General features: G+C 43.9%; 1 protein-coding gene across 1 annotated transcript; it reads right to left on the bottom strand.

Moving 5' to 3' along the window:
- Positions 1 to 3,489: 3,489 nt before the first annotated feature.
- LOC124151259 lies at positions 3,490 to 7,195 on the bottom strand. The gene is made up of 2 exons (XM_046523643.2): positions 6,947 to 7,195; positions 3,490 to 4,481 (listed from the first exon to the last, which is right to left on the bottom strand). Exons 1-2 carry the CDS (start codon positions 6,962 to 6,964, stop codon positions 3,777 to 3,779), a joined length of 723 nt encoding a protein of 240 aa, XP_046379599.2. The 5' UTR covers positions 6,965 to 7,195; the 3' UTR covers positions 3,490 to 3,776.
- Between the last annotated feature and the right edge of the window lie 6,864 nt (positions 7,196 to 14,059).

Raw genomic sequence — 14,059 nt, 5'->3', positions numbered from 1 at the left:
TTCCAGCAATATCACGGCGGGGGACACCAGAAATGGGCTTCACACATTGTACCCATGTCGGGAATCGAACCCGGGTCTTCGGCGTGACGAGCGAACGCTTTAACCACTAGGCTACCCGACCGCCCCTTTTGTGTCAGGAACAGTGTTGATTAAGAATATTACTGTGGACGGTATGAGCAAAGCAACACTGGCCAGAGCTCAGGATCCGGGTCAGAGGTGGTCTTCATCAACCCATGCTTGTCGTAAGAGGCGACTAACGGGGACGGGTGGTCAGGCTTGCTGAGTTGGGTGATGGCTGTCATCGTATCCCAATTGCGTTGATCGATGCTCATGGTGTCAATCACTGGCTTGACTGGTCCAGGCTCGATTATTTACAGACCACCGTCATATAGCTGGAGTGCGGCATGAAACAACAAACAACATCTAATCTACATAAAGGTTTCCCTAAAGGCACTGTGGAACAAAAGAAGCAGATATTATTACCTATGAGGGTTGGGTGACTGTATGTACTAACTTTCCTCACTCTCCATGCAGCCAGCCTAGTACCTCTGCAACAGGCCAGCGCCAAGTAACGATCCATCACATCTCATACAGTCCATTCAAGATATTGCATGTTTCATCTGTTTCAAGTCTACAATTTAATAAACATATGTCATAGAATGGTTATCTTTAATTGAGCAAATGAAGAAGTTCTCCTTTGTTTACAGTGGTTGTATTTCTTCACGTTCTGTCATCGAAGCGACCCGTGAAGATCCGGGGTAGAATAGGTCTTCAGCAACCCATGCTTGCCGTAAAAGGCGACTATGCTTGTCGTAAGAGGCGACTAACGGAATCAGGTGGTCAGGCTCGCTGATTGGTTGATGCATGTCATCGATCCCAATTGGGTGGATCGATGCTCATGATGTCAATCACTGGGTTGTCTGGTCCAGACTCGATTATTTACAGACCACCGTTATATAGCTGGAATATTGCAGCGTTCAACAACGAACAAGCAAGCAACAAGCAAGTCATCGAAGCCATACAGAGCTAACCGGCCACTTTAATGTGTAAAGATATATTGTCGTGCACCCCACTGTCGCAGTTGTAGCAGCATATCTACATAATTATTCAAAACAATATCTAAAGATCACCAAAGGGCTTACATTAGGCCAGTCTGTCCTGATTTGACAATAAGCGGGCTTGTTCACAACCAAGAGAAAGGTCCTGTCACGTGATATGCAAATTAACCTGCGTCAGTTACGTAACACCAAATGCTACAAGGACGAGCCCCTGATACACGGGGGGCGAACTTTATAAACTAATATATATTTTAAGACCAATGTTTCAAATTGTTTCTCATTGCTGCCCACGCACATTGTGTTGAGAGTGATTGTGGGCGAGACAATCCTGTGGAGGGTGTGTCAAATCCTGGCGCAGAGTGAGTGAGTGAGTGAGTTGGGTGTAACGCCGCTTTTAACAGTATTCCAGTTATATCGCGGCGTGTCAGCTTAATGTGGGAGGAAAGCCCGAAGTGATGCAGGTCTCAGACGTTTACCACTTCGGTGAAACACACGAGCACGGTTATGGAGCTCACAAACCTAGAAGCATAATCATGGCACAATCATAGGTTTCTGGCGTGCCCAAGGGACGCAACTCTGCACAGCGAATCGCGGCGCCTTAGACGACTCGGCCACCCTGGCGGAGAGAGGTATTGAATCGGAGTATTTTTTCTGAAGACAAAGATTATTTCAAGATGTAGGCTACTTAAGATATGAAAGTCAATATCTATAAAAACAAATTAGATATTTTCAAACTATATCCATTGTGCCACATTCGCTTCGACTTGACTGCTGGTATTGATATAAGTATGGCAACACTGGTTAAAATAGAGTCAGGTTTTGAATTCATAAAAATCAAAGGCAATGTTCACTTGTGCTTGTGCGTATGTTCTACGCCCTTGTTCCGACTCAACATTGTTCTCTGTTCCTTAGGTTCGGTACCCCGCAATCGGTAAGCTAATGATTCTGTACCTCGCGTATGGATTTTGAAGTCACTGGGAATGTATTGACCTCCTCGAGCGACTATTTGTTTTACTCAAGTCTTTAATGAATTGCTGGTCAACTCAACTTGAGATGTATTAGCATGGGCAGGTGGTGACTTCGGAACCCATTTCTAACAGAAAAGCAATATTGCAGGGCGATTCTTTAAGTCCTTTGCTTTTCCGCTTGTCACTAAATCCTTTAAGCTTTTTGCTTAGCAAAGAGATCTTGGATCTCCACACCATAGACCCCGAAACCCCTTACTCACCTCCTTCACATGGATGAACTTGAACTCGATGACAATGGACGATCCACACTAAAAATCAGATTTTCATTGTCGAGTCCTTTTCTGGTATGTCCTTTGACTCTCCAAATGTAACATTCTTCATCTGAAACGTGGCAAGGTAGTAGAGGGAGGATCAGTCAGTTTATTTAGGGGAGGAGTCAATGATCATCACGTGGAAGCTCAGGCCAATAGTACTTAGATGCAGGTATGCAGGTTACGGACAGACTCCAGAATGCCCATATCAAAGAAAATCATCGGGCTGAGTACAAATGTAGACTTAAGAAAATACCGATTCTGTACCCGTCCTTTCTTTTGGTGTTGTTGTTTGGACGAAACAAGAAATTCAGGGTATTGACACCCTCACACGAAAAAACATGTCTGACCATATATCCCACCACCCTCGCTCTTCCGCCAAGCGCTTATGTTTACCGATTACAATGGGAGGGCGTGGTTTCATTAACAAACATTTATTTGTCTGATGATGCTCTTGTAAGCATGTCAAAACCCATAATGAAAACAAGGCATTCCACAGTTTTCGTAAACGAGCCAAATATGCGGGACATAATTTCAATGTCATTGTTGATTTTGTTGATGGTTCTCTACATCTGGACGGTACAGAAATGAGAGTCAACCAAGCGAAGTGCCAAATCGGCCCAGAATGAAATTTATGTGCAGTGTGTTGAGAGGATCTGCAACACTGGAGAGTCCTTTGCTTGGATGAAGTCGGTTGGCCCGAAAATGAAACAGAAGGATTTCTGCTTGCTGCCCAGGACCAGTCACTTCCCACTCGAAACCGTCAATGTGTGGTTTTGTATAAAAATGTAAATTTGAAATGTAGATTATGCAATGAACTTAATGAGACTGTCCAACACATTGTCAGTGGATGCCCAGGTTTTGCACAAACTCAGGATTTATTATTTGGCCGTAACCCACACTGAAGCACATGTAGTGTCTCCCTGCTCGCCATATGCAGCCGGTCACCCATCAGTGAATGGGTACCCGGGAGGATGTGATGGTAGCGTGATTTAACTTTATGGCGCCTCACAGGCAGCTTGGCTTTTATACTCCCCAGGAAGCTGAGAATGAAAACGGAATGCACACTGGTCCACAGATCGCATAAATATTAATCTAGCACTATGGGGGTTACCTGAAAGGAATTTGGCGCATCATAAATGGACTTACAAAGATGGTTTAATGGCGTTTATTATGTCGTAATCCCTTCAAGATGTACATGAAAGGAATGACGCATTCTGGAATAACATAAATCGTGGTACCTCTACACGGTCGATCACGTATAAATTAGGATCAACATTCACACAGCTACTTTTATTAAACAAACCGGGTAAAATCCAACTCAATAACCCACTCTCGGATGGGCTTAAGTAAAAGGGAAAAAACTTTTAGGCTCGGACCAGAAAATGTTCGTTGTCGACGAGCACAACCAAGCTTTCCATTCTTCCCATTACTGATAATCACTGATGTACAAGTACACCGGCTTCGGAAACCCGAAGACAACGTGGATGATGGCGTATACCAAAGGAAAACGCTGGTGAACGTGTGCTGTCCCTAGTGTCATACATAGGTCCAGGGCTTCCTGATTCTGGTATGTAAGATGGCCGTTGGCGTGCTGTAATGGAGTGGATAGGTCCGTCACACTTGTAGTATGCATATTCTGGGTACAACTTCCTTGTTTGAAGCTTAACCCGGAATTCAGGTTTGAGTTTCGTCTCCGTTAGAGCTTGTGCATTGTGTGTGCTCTGATAGACGCTTTCTTTTCGGTCTCTCTCCTGATTTGCTTCTGTTCTTCCCTCTCTCGGTCTGGCGACTGTGTCAACGGGGAGAGGTGATGCTTTTCCGCCGTCGTTGTCGTTGATGAGGTCATCTCCGTCCACAAGGATGACCTGGCTCCTGGCAAGGCCTCGTCCACAGAGAGTCACTCCAATGCTTCTAGGAGGATAGATGTTGTAGCAAGGGCCTGGGTTGTCATTGAGGACGGTGATTGGCCCCCTCTTCTGTCCTGACGATCTCTGCGTTCCCTTAGGGTCGGGGTAGTCATAGTCGGGAAGGAGACCCTCCCTCTCCAGGCGTCTCTTCTCTACCAGGCCAGCTTCCTTCATCTTCCTGATGGCTGTTCTCCTGGCTTTTGGAGTTGCGCTCGACCATTCCCTGTAGTTCATCTGTTACAGGGGAAAAACGCAAGAATAATTAAATATTACTGAAACAGGAGGTTGTATACGGATATAAAAGGTGAGGTGAGGTGAGGTGAGGTGAGGTGAGGTGAAATTGGGTTTAACGTCGCGTCCAAGATTATTGCACTTATATAGCGACGTGCATGCACGTGTGTGTGTCTGTGGCAGCTTGTACTAGTCCGGACTGATGCCGATTTATAGTGCTAGCTCACCGAGATACCATGCAGCAGTTTAACATGAATACCGCACTAAGACACAGTATACTGACTCCGAGCCGACCAGTTCTGTTTTAGCCCCTTAATGCCAAGCGCCAGACAGGGTAACAACAAATACCATCTTTTAACGTCTTTTGGTATGACGCGGTCGGGGATCGAACCCCGGACGTTCCACTCTCCGGGCGGACACTCTACCACTAGACCACGGAGGCGTTGGATATAAAAGGAGGTACATGTATACATAGTTCACGCAGATAAAGCCTAGTGGGTAAAGCGTTCACTCGTCACGTCGAAGGGCATAATGTGTGAAGCCCATTCTGGTGTCCCCGGCCGTGATACTGCTGGAATATTGCTAAAAACGGCGTAAAGCCTCACTCACTCACTCATTGAATATACCAGTGGTCACATAATCAAGTCGTAACGCTTACATGTGTGTGAAGATCCGTGGTAGAGAAGGTCTTCTGCAACCCATGCTTGCCGTAAGAGGCGACTAACGGCGACTAACATCGTATCTCATGTGTTCATTGCGTAGATCGATGCTCATGATGTCAATCACTGGATTGTCTGGTCCAATTTCGATTATTTAGAGACCGCCGTCATATAGCTGGAATATTGCTGAATACGGCGTAAAACAACAAACAAACAAACAAACATATGTGTAACTGACTTGACCGTTGATGTCAGTTAAACTGCTTAAACACTGTCTCCTTCAAGCATAACATGATTGTACCTGGCAATGCAGATCTTACTTACAAACGTTAATGCTTTAAATCAGTGTCAGTGCATATGATGAGAACAAAGAGATTTGTGTACAAACTTTGCACATGGGTACAATGTGTGCAGCCCATCTCTGGTGCCCCCCCGCCATTATATTGATGGATTATTACTAAAAGCGGCTCACTCACTCACTCACTCACTCACTCACTCACTCACTCACTCACTCACTCACTCACTCACTCACTCACTCACTCACTCACTCACTCACTCACTCACTCACTCACTCACTCACTCACTCACTCACTCACTCACTCACTCACTCACTCACTCACTCACTCACTCACTCACTCACTCACTCACTCACTCACTCACTCACTCACTCACTCACTCACTCACTCACTCACTCACTCACTCACTCACTCACTCACTCACTCACTCACTCACTCACTCACTCACTCACTCACTCACTCACTCACTCACTCACTCACTCACTCACTCACTCACTCACTCACTCACTCACTCACTCACTCACTCACTCACTCACTCACTCACTCACTCACTCACTCACTCACTCACTCACTCACTCACTCACTCACTCACTTTGCTCTTCCTTACTCTGTACAAGTACTTTTCTGTTCTATCATTTGATTCTCCCTGCTATTCCTCTATCTTGAAAACTGATAACTTGTCTTCATTGAATGATATTAAGTATAAACCAGACAATACCGAAATATATTTGTACTTTTCGCCCGTCCGGTAGATATATTTGCGTAGCGGCGAATAAGTGCCTGGTTTGATGAGATGGTTGTGGTTGGTTGGTTTGTTGTTTTACACCGCACTCAGCAATATTCCAGCTATATGACGGTGGTCCGTAAATAATCCTCTTTGGACAAGACAATCCAGTGATTGGTATCGATGACATGCATCAACCAAGTCGGCGAGCCTGGAGATGGTTATGAGACAACAAAGGTCCTTCTAGTGCCTGGCAGTCAGCTTGAGTTGTATTCTCCCCAGGAAGCTGAGAATGAACGATACTGACTGAAATACGTCTTGGAAATGTGCAATTGTGGTGTGAAGTGGTGTAGTATAACTAACTTCCCCAATACGCTGTAGCCTGGAAGACCACCAACCTTTAAACTAGATCTTTTTTGCTTGCTTGTTCGTTGTTTAACGCCACACCCAGCAATGTTCCAGTTATATGACGGCGGTCTGTAAATAGTCGAGTCTGAACCAAACAATCTAGTGATTGACATCGTTAGCATAGATCTAAGTGGGATACAATGACATGCATCAACCATTTCAGCTAGCCTGACTACCCTATCCCGTTAATCGCCTTTTACGACAAGCATATTCGCCTTTTACGGCAAGCATGGGTTGGTGAAGACCTTTTCTACCCCGGATCTTTACGGGTCCGATCGTTAATGTTCGAGTATTGGCATGATCCTGACGGGCTCATATATCTATAATCCATCCACCCTGTATCATTGGAGACACATGTACGTCATGATTGGGCTACATTACCTTTTCAAGCTTTGCCATGCAAGGTCTGTCTGCTCACTCCGCCATGTGACGTCATCAGCGCGGTCACACACCTGAAGTTGAAGCGTCCATGGCGACGACTGTGTACACAACCACACAGGTAGCGACTTCACGACCGTGGTGTGCGCAATCAATAAGGTGACCCCATTGTTGCCCTTACGCAACGCCGGGAATTTGCAGTAACTTATCTGTTTGCCGGTGTGACCGAGTGCGACATTCGTCACCACTCGTCCCTTTCCGTAACGTGTCGATGAATGTGTAAATACGACAAACCAATCAGAATGCGCGTATGACTTGAAGTACGTCGGCCAAAGAATCCCTCAGGAATCATTTTTGATTTTACATATGTCTTGCATTAAAAGTATACCCAAGGTACAGTTAAAAGTGTTCAATCGTACTATATAATACTGTTAGTTTCAAATTGTTTCAATAGCATATTTAATATATACGATATATGAGGGAACTTTTCGTGAATCATTACGCAACGTGTTGACAATTCTTTTAGCTATGCCCGTTTGCGCTTAGACGGAACCCAGTCGCAAACATGGACACGAGAGGGGCACGAGTCGCTATTCAGCTTGTCACGGTATAAAATACGAAGTTGGTCACGATTCATCTTCCCGAGACATGAGAGTTAACTGACTTTAAAAGTCAACACGTCTGAGTGTGTTGCCGTGGACAGTTGGCTCAACATAATGCTGAGTGTAACCTGAAGCAGTGCGCGTGTAAAGGGAAGTAACTGTGTTTAGTATTGCAGTATTTCACTGTCGGGGTGGTTGGTTGGTTGGTTTGTAGTTTAACGCCGCACTCATCAATATTCCAGCTATATGACGGCGGTCTGTAAATAATCGAGTCTGGACCAGACAATCCAGTGATTGACATCATGAGCTTCGATCCACGCAATTGGGATCGATAACATGCATCAATCAAGTCAGCGAGCCTGACCACCCGATCCCGTTAGTCGCCTTTTACGACAAGCATAGTCGCCTTTTATGACAAGCATGGGTTGCTGAAGACCTATTCTACCCCGGAATCTTCACGGGTACTGTCGGGGCGGTGTATTCGAGACGTGGAATATTGAGTATTTTGTTTTTTCTAAAATGTCAATAAATAACAAAACGTGCGGCAGACTTGATGATGCGATGGTGTCTGAGAACCAAGACATTTATTTCGCCTTATATTAAAAAATATGGAGTATAACCATCTCGCATTATTTTGTTTGATTGTATGTGTAATGTGTTGTGCATGCGTGTTAATGGCGTGGGCGTTATGTTGGTGTGTGTGTGTCAGTGTGTGGAAGTACAGATGTACATGTGATTTTGGTTTAGTTTGTTTTTCAACGCCGCACTCAGCAATATTCCAGCTATATGACGGCGGTCTGTAATTAATCGAGTCTGGACCAGACAATCCAGTGATTTATGCCATGAGCATCGATCTACGCAATCGGGATCGATGACATGCATCAACCAAATCAGCGAATCTGACAACCCGATCCCGTTAGTCGCCTCCTACGAAAGCATAGTTGCCTTTTACGGCAAGCATGGGTTGTTAAAGACTAGGATTGACTGGGTATCCTTATAAATTAAATTCGACAACGAAGACATGTGTCATCTAGTTACAGTTTTATAAAAAACAATTGTATAAATTAAAGCAGACAAAACTTATGAGATTGATAAACATTTCAGGTGTAGGAATACACACTGTGGGTTATATGAATGTTATAGGGGAAGTGTATGACGAGAAATCACGAGCTGCGGGGGTGTGTTGAGGTGACATTTATACCAACGGACATGGTAAAATGTACTGAATCAATGAGTGAGTCAGTCTGTCAATCAATCACCACTGTGGGGGACACCAGGGTGTGTCTACAAACTCACATCATGAATATAGGATTATGGCATTGCTGTGCTATTTGTTGTCAATGTATTGTCGACCCGTGAAGATTCGGGTAGAGAATTGGTATTCAGCAACCCTTGCCTGCCGTGAGAGGCGACTTTGCTTGTTGCAAGTGAGTGAGTGATGGGTGTGTTGGGTTTAACGCTGCTTTTAACAGTTTTCCAGTTATATCGCAGCGTGTCAGCTTAATGCCGTAATAAAGTTCCTTACCAAGGAGGGATGCAAAGGAAACATTATCCATAATCGCATGTGTAAAGTGATGGGTGAGGATGCTCCTGACTATTCCACAGTTTGCCGTTGGTCTCTACAGTATGGAAGGGGGAGTCCATAGACGATGACCCAAGGTCAGGCAGCCTTCAGATGCCACCCAACCGGAAACCATTGCTGCTATAGAAAGAAGAATTTTGTCTGACCGACAAGTGAAAGTATCTGAACTTTCTAGGGAATTCCAAATATCAGTTGGAACTGTTGTAACCATTATTCATGAGCATCTTGGTATGTCCAAGGTATCAAGATGGGTACCTAGAAACCTCCGAGCTCAAGATCGCCATCAGAGAACTGAAAGTGGTCGAGACTTCCTGGATCTGTATACTGCTGATGAAGCCGTATTTCTTTCTCGTCTATTGACAGGTGATGAATTCTCCGCCTCCGAGGAAGTTTCGAACTCAACCATCGGCTGGCAAGGTAATTGCCACCATATTTTGGGATGCAAGAGGCATATTATTGATTGATAACATGCCACCAAAAACTACAATCAATGGACAGTATTATGCTAATGTAAGGAAATAATTGCGATAATCTATTTGCCAGAAACGCCGTGGGATGTTAACACGTGGTATGCTACTTTTGCATGACAACGCTCCGGTTCACAAGACGAGAATTACACAGGCCGCCATATGTGAATGTGGATTCCCCCAGTGACTATTTCCTGTTCCGGCAATTGAAATTTGCTCTACGTGGAAGACGCTTCTAGGACGACGATGACATAAAGGCTGCCACAGGGGCATGGTTAGAGGGCCAATCTGCGGATTTCTATAAAAGTGGTATTAAAAGCTTGAGGGACAAATTAAATAAGTGTATTGAGGTGAATGGAGATTATATTGAAAAATAAAAGTGCAAACGATATTCTGCGACTTGGTCTTATATTGAATTTGCAAAACTTATTGAACGCCCCACATCTTATGCTACAACTAATAAAGATAAAAACTACTTGAAATAGAAAGCTAAAACAATATCCCTGAAGACTGTATATACAATATCCTGTTGCATGAATCAGGTGATTGTTTAATTGCACATATCTTGACACGCCAGTCAGGAGCCAATCAATGGATTGACAAACCCAAGCACATACATGTTATGCTACAACTTATAAAGATAAAAATGCGATTTAGACATGTATTTCGTAAAACCCAAGCGAGCGAAAAAAACACAGTTGAGCGAGCCGGCACCTTTGCTGTTTCATTCCTTCTCGGCCTTCAGCCTCGAAGGATGGTATGAATGTTCACGAAGGCGGTTCTCATATCTTCGATTCCCCCACCAGACACGGTTGTAAGGGAGACAACTCCTCAGGCCCTCTTGACTGACGTAGGCATTCATGTCCCCCATTTGTTAGCGTCCTCAGCCCAGGCCCATCAAGATTCACTGCACTCTACAAGTTCAACACACAACAAATATAAATAAAGTCATATAATTTCTCAAATTACTTGTAGGTCAGTAGGTCAATACCTCAATCCACTGTCAACACACGAACACACTTAATGTGACACTAATATTCAACAAGCCAGTCTTTCTGGTTTCTTCCCCTCCCTGACAGGATATCTTCCAGTCGGTGTTTCTGTCACAGGTACAATTTCAGTCTCTGGGGGCCTTGTCACACTCTCCACTTCGATATCCCCAGACATAGGCGCACTTTCAGACCTATCAGTGATTGTTATGTCCTCAGTAGTGGATGTTACTGATAGATCAGGTGTACGTGGCATAGTTATCAGCTGATCAACATGGCGCTTCCACTCAAAGTTCTCTACCTGAACCTTGTAAGTCACAGGACCTAACGCTTTTAGTACAACCCCCTTGAGCCATAGTTCGGTACGACCCCTGTAGCCCCTTACCAGGACTGGGTCGCCAACTTCGAAATGCCTCACTACATCCACTTTCGGAGACACTTTTCTTTGAACTGAAGAAGCAGGATCTGGTCTCAGTAATTCGAGTCGAGTACGAATATGCCTCCCCGTGAACAGCTCTGCAGGGGTCGTTTTCGTTGTACTGTGAGGTGTGGCTCGGTCGGACAGCAGAAATATGCATAGTCGCTATTAAAGAGAACGGCGAGGATAGAATATGTTTAACTCCATTTTTCTTCAGAAATGACTTGGTGAAAGGTTAACTGTGGTCCATTATCAGAGATTGGCTGATCAGGAAGGCCATAGGAAGAAAAAGAGCTTTCTCAAAACATTTATGGTACTTATTGTTGTTGTTGTTGCTTTCATCTGAACTACTTCAGGCCATATGGACATAGCATCCACCACAATAAGAAAGTTCTCACCCATAAAGGGGTCAGCAAAGTCAACGTGAATCCGTTGATAAGGACGGGAAGGCCAGATCAAGGGATATTGTCTGGTTGAAGGCAGGACCGGTTGTACGTTGACAGGAAGCACAGTTTTTAACTAGCTGCTCAGCTTTGTTCCTTTCTGCAGAAGTATATTTAATGGTGCACACACGGTGGACATATCTGGTATAAACTTCCGGTAATAGTTCACACACCCCAAAAAGGATTGTAGTTCTGTCAGATTTGTTGGTCGCGGTGCATTCCGGATTGCTTCAATCTTGGATTCCGTCGGATGAATACCTTGACTGTCCACCCTGAAACCAAGATACTCCATAGATGGTTGAAGGAAAGTACACTTCGACTTGTTCAGTTTGATGCCATAAGAATCCAAACGTTCAAACACATTACTATTATCTGTACCAGTGACATGCAGGTCATCTATGAAATCGCCAGTTGCTGGCAGACCCTGTAACACCTGGTCCATGACATTCTGGAATACAGCTGGGCTGATGCGACCCCAAAGGGTAATCGTGTATAACATTAAAGGTCCTTATGGGTGTTCTTAGTCACATATGGATTCATCATCAAGTAACATTTGTTGATAGGCTTGTGATAGGTCTAATTAGGTGAATTTCGTCCCACCATTCAGTTGGTTGAGCAAATCTTCTTGCACAGGCAAAGGATACTGAGACACCTCCAAGTATCTGTTCACTGCCAGCATATAATCCCCACATATGCTCACAGCGCCTGAAGGTTTGAGTATCGGTACAATGGAGCAGCCCATTCAGAATATTCCATTTTCTTAATGACCCCAATCTTCTCTAGTCTGTCCAGATCCTCAGCTACTTTATCCTGTAGTGCATATGGAACAGATCTTGGTTTATAGAACTTTGGTTTTGCTCAGGGTTTTACAGACGGATGAAGCTTCCCAAAATGCCATCAAATAGGGCTCAATACTTTGATAACAATTCTTCCAAGTCCTTCTGGTAATTGTGAACTCGCACGGTATTGATTCTGCCAATGGAATACCAGTCAAGCTGTATCTGAAATAGCCAATTTCTGCCTAGGAACTCCAGCATAGTAGGCTCAAACGACTCTCCCTAAATTTGACTCTAGAGTCATATGGGCCTAGGCTCTCATGACTCCCACAGCCAGACTCAAAACACTCCTTGCTCAGGTAACGCCCCTACTGGTCCAAAAGTCCCCTTGTTTTGAAATAAAATGATTACAGAAAAGATGAAACATTTCTTGTATTATAAAGGTTTTCCACCCCTCTTCCTCATTTTCTATTCCAAAATGTCAGGTTAAGAACGATCCCCAATATTGTGTGTCCGATGTTTTAGTACCAGTTATTTTATTACAGTTTTATATTTCACTTATTTGGATAAACTCAAGGTGCCTCTCTTAAATCACTATACTTTTCTTAACCTATAATTTATTTTCAGAATACTCCCTGTGTCCTACATCCAATTCTTGAGTATCAGGCTCAAACTACTCCCCCTATTCTATATCCGATTCTTTAATATCAGGCTCAAACTACTCCCCCTATTCTATATCCAATTCTTTAATATCAGGCTCAAACTACTCCCCCTATTCTATATCCAATTCTCAAGGCTCAAACTACTCCCAGTTCCTGTCACCACATATACTGGTAAAGTGGTAGACTGCTCATTATAGTCAACATCCACCTATATTTTTCCCCAAACAGGCAACTTTTCTGCAGTATAAGTTTCCGAGTAAGGCAGGTTGGTGGTTTTCAGCGGAATATGCCTAAATTCTCTCTTGTACTGCTCCTCCAAAATCAAAGTTACTCCAGCTCCAGTGTCCAACTCCAATGAAATGTTTGTCCCTTCAATACACATAGGAATGTAGATAGGCTTATCACCTGCAACATATTTTACAGTGAATAAAGTATTACTCAATGCGTCCTCATAAGAGTCTGCATCCTCATCACTGCCTTCAGGTATATCATGTTCCACTGTTGTATCCATATACATGACTTGGGATGATTTTTTTCTTAAGTTTTTCTGGTTTATGGGCCTTCTTCTCCTGTGATTTCTCATGGCACCTCCTGCTAATGTGTCCTTGCATCTGACAGATATGACATATGCTTTTCTCGCAAAAAAGCGTTTGTGGTTTTTCTTTCCACAGCGCCAACATTCACGGTTATCCGGAGACAGAGCGTTGTTTTTGCTGATAAAATTTGAATCTTTCAGCGATAACTAATGGTTTTGGATTCACATGTTTTTTTAACGACATCAACCAATTCTGCATATGACTTGTCAGCGGGTTTTGCCAGAGAGACTAAAGTCCTCATGAGAGAGAGTAGGTTTCCTTACCTACTATGGTAAGCAATATCGCTTTCCTTTTCCCAGCATCTTCAACATCGTTAGCGACGAAATACTGATCAAATCTTTCAATGTACTTAATCCAGTCTGCATTTTCAGACACTGAAAATTCCTCCATTCGACCACATGTCGAGGACGACATTTTTAACAGCACCTCGTCGCCAAAATTGTAGTGTTCTTTCAATAGCCAAGAGACTACCTGCCAACTTCCCACTTCGTTTATTCATCAGACAAGTGACAGTCGGTAGCCAAGCCCGAGCACGTATTGCAATTGCGTTGCGTAACAATGTTTTCCGAACCGCTAATAAT

The sequence above is a fragment of the Haliotis rufescens genome, unplaced genomic scaffold (assembly GCF_023055435.1).
Source record: "Haliotis rufescens isolate VD_foot unplaced genomic scaffold, xgHalRufe1.0.p SCAF_47, whole genome shotgun sequence".
Taxonomy (NCBI): domain Eukaryota; kingdom Metazoa; phylum Mollusca; class Gastropoda; order Lepetellida; family Haliotidae; genus Haliotis; species Haliotis rufescens.
The sequence above is the reverse complement of the archived record's forward strand: the minus strand, read 5'-3'. Positions and strand labels throughout refer to the sequence as shown.